At 42.9% G+C, this 6,894-nt stretch overlaps 1 protein-coding gene across 1 annotated transcript in view; it reads left to right on the top strand.

The window, feature by feature from the left end:
* The first annotated feature begins 2,746 nt into the window (after positions 1–2,746).
* CRYBG1 (crystallin beta-gamma domain containing 1) overlaps positions 2,747–6,894 on the top strand; it is a 189,330-nt gene continuing 185,182 nt past the window's right edge. The window contains exon 1 of the mRNA XM_057311159.1: positions 2,747–2,934. Within this exon, the coding sequence (XP_057167142.1) occupies positions 2,762–2,934 (173 nt within the window). The 5' untranslated portion in view covers positions 2,747–2,761. The remainder of the gene's footprint in view (positions 2,935–6,894) is intronic.

The raw sequence follows: 6,894 nt of genomic DNA, 5'->3' as shown, positions 1-6,894 counted from the left end.
GTGCCTGTTTCCCTCATTAGAGTCATCACAAGTGATGTATGTTATGCTTCTATGCATAGCTCTGATTTCTTGTATAACTCATCTAAAAATATATATTGAGAGCCTACTCTGTGCCATGAGTTGTGCTAGTCATTGAGGATATAATAGTGAAAAAAACACATGTGATCTTTGCAGTGACAAAGTGTGCAGTCTAAAAGATCTATGCCTGAAACATTCTAGGCATTCAATTTAGTATATCAGTTTATTTGATTAATTATTTCAATTAATGAACATTTATGTCCTGAAAATATAAAAATAAATGAGAAATGTCCTTAAGTTTCTCTTGGGCTAATATGGGACACAGATATGTAAATAAGTAACATCCATGCAATGTGAACAGTGTGATAACTGAAATATGTCCCAGATTCACTGGTGGCTCAAAGAGGGGGTGGCATGAGGAATTCGGCTTGGAGGAGTCAAAATCAAAGAATGAGTTTCTGAACTTGTAAATATTTGAGTAGATATGCATAAAGCTTCCTCTTTTTTCCTCTTACCTTTCCCCCCTTTGCTTCTCTTCTCCTTTCCTCCTCTTCCCTTCTCTTCCCCATTCCTTGTTATTCCACTTGCCCTTTAAGGGTCAACTCAAGGGCCATTTTTATAATAAATCTTTACCAACTGTTCCTCTTCTTCCTTCCCAAACTCCCAGGCTGGGATAGTCATGTTTCCAAACTCCCATAATGCTCTGCACATTCCTCTACTAATTCTCTTCCCTTCTGATGTATATCATCAACGTATCTGTCAGTCAAGCCCAACCCCTACCAAGTCAGGGCTGGGCACATAATCAGCATACAATAAATTCAAAAAATATTTCTTGAGGAAAATATAAGTTAAAGTTGCAATAAAAAAATAAAATTGCAATGAGATACCACTACATACATCCTCATCAGAATGGCCAAAATAAAAAGGATCGATAATATCAAGTGTTGGTGAAGATGTAGAAAAATTGGAGATTTTAAACATAGCTGACACAAACATTTTGCGAAATTACTTGGCAAAATTTACTAAAGCTGAACATACGCATATTACCCAGAGATTGAAGTCTTGGGTATATATCTAAAAGAAATAAATGCTTATTTCTAAGAAAGTTCATATCAGCTTGATTCATAATAGTCCCAAACTGGAAGCAACCTAAATACCCAACCACAGATTGGATAAATTAATTGTGGTATATTCATATCACAGAATAGTGCACAATATTTTTTATTCAAAACAAAAACTGCTACATGCAACAAGATGGATGATTCTTATAGACTAATACTGAACAAAAGAAACTGGACACAAGAAAATTTCTTACTGTGATTCCACTTATATGAACTTCCAGAAGAGGCAAATTTAATCTCTGGTGATAAAGGTCAGAATAATGGCTATCTTTAACGGAAGGGAGGGTAAGGCACTAGAAGGGGACAGAAGAGAGACTTCTGAAGTTTGGGAAATACTCTATATTTTTATAATGGTATATTTAAAAGCCACACACGGAAGGATTTTCTGGGACTATGTTAACTGCCCTTCATTAAAACCATTTTACACCCCCAAACGCATAAATGTTTAAATATGTAAACATTTGAGTTATATACTTATGATCTGTGCTTTTGATTTACTGTATGTGGGTTATACCTGATAACAATATAAATATTTTAAAATTAAATAAAACCAAAAGTTCCTCGAATGAATGAGTGAATGAATAAGTGAGTTGGGTCTTTAAAGAGAAAAGAAGGTGTTACAGTGTAAGAGGGACTTGTACTGCATTTAATTTTTAAGCAGCAGTGGTTGGCTCTTGCGCTCTTTATACTCTAGTAATGCCCCAAATAATTGCTCATGTACTTCCTTTGCTTAAATATTAGTTGCCTTTGCTATTTAATCACAATTTTGAGGTTAAGGCAAGAAAGTCATTAACAGTAAAGCAGATAATGAGAACCTCGTGGGACTGGCATTTAACTCACGGTGAGGGATCTATTAAGCCCTTTGGGAACTGGGGAATATGCCTGATTCCCTTCTGTTTTTTATCCTTATGCACTTAATGAGATGCAAATACACATTAATTATTTAGACTCCTGAAGGGAGAGGAACGGAGTTGGCACGCGTGTTTACAAAAAGGAACGGAAGCCACCCAGCGAATTACATTGCCCAAGCCACCCAAAGCCCAGAGTGGAATAATCCTAATTGCCGGGTGGCCCCGCCATGGGATGAGCCTCTCCCATCCTTCTTCAGGCGGGGCTCCTGGGTAAGTCACTCATCCTGCCAGCCTGACACAGGCCAACAAGTGGCCAACAACTCCTCAGGCAACGGATGGCACCTTCACCTGCGGCGCTGTGGAAATCCGCCCCAGCTCTGGCTCCCAGCCCAGTGTCAAGAGACGCAGTTCCGAGGGCGTCCAGAAGGTGTCGCTGCCCCGCGGCCGCCGCACGTCCCGGGGCCAGGGACCGGGGGCGTGTCGGCTCTACATGTGGCTCCCCGCGCGCGCGCCTCACCTGGGCTCGCACCAGGTGCCGCCCTAGCCGCGTGGAGGCGCTGCGCGGCGGCCAGGCAAACACCTGCGCCCGGAGGGCTCGGGGTGCTGTGCTGCTCGCGCTCCGCTCTGTCCTCGTCCTCTAACCCTCTGCCGTCCCCCGCACCGGCGACGAGGGGGCGGGGTCCGACGGCGCGCTGGGAAAGGCGGGCGAGCTGGCGCCCAGGTATGTTCTTCCACAAGGGCCGGGCGGCGGAGGAGGAGGCGGACAAGAAGATGCCACTGTCGCCGCCACCTCAGGGCGACCACGCGGAGTCCAGTCCGTCCAGGACCCCCAAGAAGCACACCCCTTTCCATATCTGGCGCTCCAAGAAGAAGCAGCAGCCTCTGCCGTCGGACTGTGGGGTGTTCGTTCCACACCCACCCCCGGAGCCCCTCTCCGAGGCCAGGTAAGCTCCCCTCCCGAGCCCTCGAGTCTCACCTCCTCTCTCTTCATCTCCTCCCAGTTCTGCTGACCCTGAGTCCTCTCCACCGTCCGCCGCGCTCGACCTCACTCGGAGGAGGGGAAGGGCCCAGGGTCCGTTTCTCCAGCAAGGAGTGTTAACAGGGTCCAGAGGGCACAGACGTGGTCTCTGAGCGTTCCTCGTGGCCATAGGTTCCTTGTGGCGTCTGGCTCAGGCCAGGCACCAGCGAGAGGAACGTGTGCCCACCCGTGTGGCTTTTACTTTGACTGGCAGACTTTATGCAAGAGTTCTATCTACACTAACCTGCTAAGGAGAGCAGGAGGGTAGTGAAGGATTATTGCCATAATGAATGATAGGGGCTCTACCTTGGAAATTATACAATAATTTTGACAATGGTGCCTTTATTGTGAAGATCTCCACCCTTACAGATCTCCATTGACCTCACAGGATCCGAAAGGAGGAGGAAGTGGCAGGGATGGTTACCCCCATTTTATGGGTGGAGAACCTGAAACCAAAAGGTGAATGGCTTGTCCCCATTGGAATCAGTGTGAGAACTAGGCAGTACTAGGCAGCCCCTAGTTATGCAAAATGTCATTGCTATTGTGCTTTTTATAATTTTTATCAAAACTTCGTATTATTCAATTATATTATCCAAATAGACACATACATTGAACAACAATCAATTTGAAGCACCAATATATTTATGTGGTTTGGAGGTATAAAATATTTTTAATGAAGGGCAATTGGCAATATCCAGTAAATCCTGCCACGTGTATTTTTTAAATACACCCTTATGAACTATGAGGGCCAGAATGAAATAGTGCAAAATTCACATTTTAGATATATTTTCCTTTTATTTCTAGAAGAGTCTTAATTCTGCAGTATATTCTCATTCACTTAGTAAAAATTTTTTGGGCACCTTCACTAGGTGCTGGGATATAAAAAACAAGCGTGGTCCCTGTAATCAAAGAATTCTTAGTTTCTTGTGGAGACCACCAAGAGTGGGATGAATCCTATGATAGATGTTAGCACAGAGGAGGGAATCCAGGGAGGCTTCCTGGAGGACGAAGGCTGAAGTAGCTTAGTCAGAAAAGGGGAGGAGCAATGTCTTCCAGATTGAGATTGCACTATGAGCTGCACCAACACTGGGAAGAGCAGGGCACTTCCTGAGAAGCACAAGTGGTTCAGGATGATCGGAGTATGTTTGAGGGGATGGGAGAGAGTGCTACGAAAGAAGGCATTTTATTTTTTCTCATATTTTTATCATCCATGGTAATCATTTGTTGTAATAGGACATACTTTTATCTATTCAAAGACTTACTGTGATTAACCACCAATTGAAATTTCTTTTTTAAAAAGATGTATCCATTTATTTTAGAGAGAGAGAGAGCATGAGCAGGGGAAGGGGGAGAGGGAGAGGGAGAGAAACAGAGTCCCCACTTAGTGCAGAAGCTGCCCTCACGGGGCTCCATTCCCACCACCCCGAGATCATGACCTGAGCGAAAATCTAGTCCAATGCTTAACTGACTGAGCCACCCAGGTGTCCCCAGTTGAAATTCCTTTTAAGAAATGTTACTTAATAATGATGTACTCATCATTGAAGTATTTTTCCTATTACCTCCGTAAATATTTTAAACACTTCCTTGACGTTTTTTTATCCGACATACCCCCATCATTTCCTGTCTATCAAATTGTAATCATAGATGGTTATAGACAATGTATGCAAATCCAAGTACATTTTAGACTAAAATTTAATATAGGAGTTATACTTCTCAAGTGTCTTGTATTGTTGTTCAGTCTTGAAGCACTCTATTCTTTCCTTCAGAACTGTGATGAACTTTGTACCAACAAATGTTCTGAAAACTGAACATACTGGTCTGTCTTTGGGATGTTTTCCTAGTTAGATCATCTTCCTAAATATTTTGTTTACTTCTGAGAGAGTGTACCTGTTTCTGTTCTAAAGAGAGTGGCTAAAACACACTTACGTTTCTGGTCCATCTTGAGCAGTGTGGCTCTCTGGGGCTGTCTGACTGTGTCCATTCACTTCTGTCCAGGACCCGAGGTGGTGGAAGGAGGCACAGTGTGCAGCACTCCCTGTGGCCTTTGTCTCTGGGTGAGGAGCAGACAGTCAGGTGGCCGCATGTTTCTGCTGGGCATATACCATTAGTATTATGGGCTTTTGGAGCAAAAAAAAAAAAGTTTCCATCCTGGCTATGGAACCTTGGGCACATTACTTCACCTTTCTGAGTCTCCGTTTCTTCATTTCAAAAATGGGGGAAACAGCAATACTGGCTCTGTAGACCTGTTGCGAGTATCCAATGATGGTTTATGCTTTAAATGTAAAATTTTTATCTGACTTTTGGGCACAAAATAGAGACTCAATAAATGTAAAATCATCATTATTATCATCATCGTCATTGTAAATGCAAAGATATAATGGAAGAAATAGAAAGAAATAGGGTTGGGTGGGAGAAAAAGTGCTTCTCTTCCTAGAAGAGCTTACCACTCCAATGATGGTTTAAAGTTTATTGAGGTCAGATTTCTGTATTCTGCAAATATTTGCAGTTTTTAGTGTAGATATTCTAAAAATCAATGATGGTCATTTTCTTTCTTTATGTAAACTAATTTGAACACTGGCTGCCTCTCTTCCTAAAATTCACCCTTACGGTTTTTTTTTTTAGCTTGGTCTTGGTAAATGTGTTACTATGTTGTTTTTCATAGAAATAGAGCTGTTGCCCACCCCGGCAGCCAGTCTCCTGTCTAGTCCATTATTCTTTTGCCATCAGGGGGCCCAGGGGAGAGGACACGGTTTGGGCATTGGGAGCTGTGGCCTGACTTTCCTTCGTAGCCCTTAGTGGCGCTCATTTATGACGTTTTGAATTATACTCCATTTTTAAACAGTTTTTCAAATGAGGAGGGATTCTCTACCTGGATTTAAATCCCTGTTCATCTCCTTACTGTGACAGCCATGTCATCCTGGGCAAGTTATTAACCTTTTCATGCCTCAGTTTTCTCATCCGTAGAAGGGGCATAATAAGAGTGGTTATAAAAATAAACAAGTTAATGCACATTGAGTGCTCAGAACAGTGACTGGTACATTGTCAGCGCTAGTAAGTGGGAAGTTTCCCTTTTTTCTCACTAGTATCTTGCCTACACCTCCTTTTTAGTAGTAATTTTATGTGCTTATTTTCTGCTATACGATGGAAATGGTGCTTCCTTTTATATATTCCCTTATATAGCTCTTAGCGAAAGGTCAATGCAGTGAAGTGAAAATGATTACCCTCAAACTAAACTGAACCTGGAACCTAGAAAGCAGCATTAGTGTTCTCTGCCAGAGAGCCAAACTCAAGTGGTGGGGAGCCTTGTAATCCTCGGGAAATCTGCAGACCTCATTTCCGATGGAGGAAAAATGCAGCCAGTGCCGGAGGGCAGAGCATCCTCGCTGGATGGGCAGAGACCTACCGTCAGGTCAGGGTTTGCAGGCTCAAGTCTCTGCCCTGCACACAGTCCCGTTGTTCTGTACTGCAGTGGACCTTTCCCTTCTCAGGAGGGCAAACAACTTACTCCCTGTTTATAGCACTAGAATGTTGTGACGATACACTACTGTTTTATTCCTTCAGAAAAAGAACATTTAAACTGTTACTTGAAAGCGTTCTGGATCTGTAGAGTGTTAGTCTTTATGATTTAAAATTGGTTCTAGTTTTCAGTTTTTTGTGGCAGGTTTAGTGTTTCGGACTCTAAACAGGTTGAATTATTTTCTAACATAAAGGACGTAGCTAGATAAGTTTGGTTTTATCTAACGTTACATCTAAACCGGTTAACGCTGGGTTATTTTTCTCATTTAGCTTATGCCAAAGGCAAGAGTTTGAAATTTTAAGTTTCACCACTGATCACCCAGGAATGTAAACTCAAGCCCTGCCATTTACTAGCTGTGAGCTCCTTGGG

Source organism: Ursus arctos, unplaced genomic scaffold, assembly GCF_023065955.2.
Source record: "Ursus arctos isolate Adak ecotype North America unplaced genomic scaffold, UrsArc2.0 scaffold_13, whole genome shotgun sequence".
NCBI classification, from domain to species: Eukaryota; Metazoa; Chordata; class Mammalia; order Carnivora; family Ursidae; genus Ursus; species Ursus arctos.
This window is presented reverse-complemented; position numbering and strand designations above follow the sequence as displayed.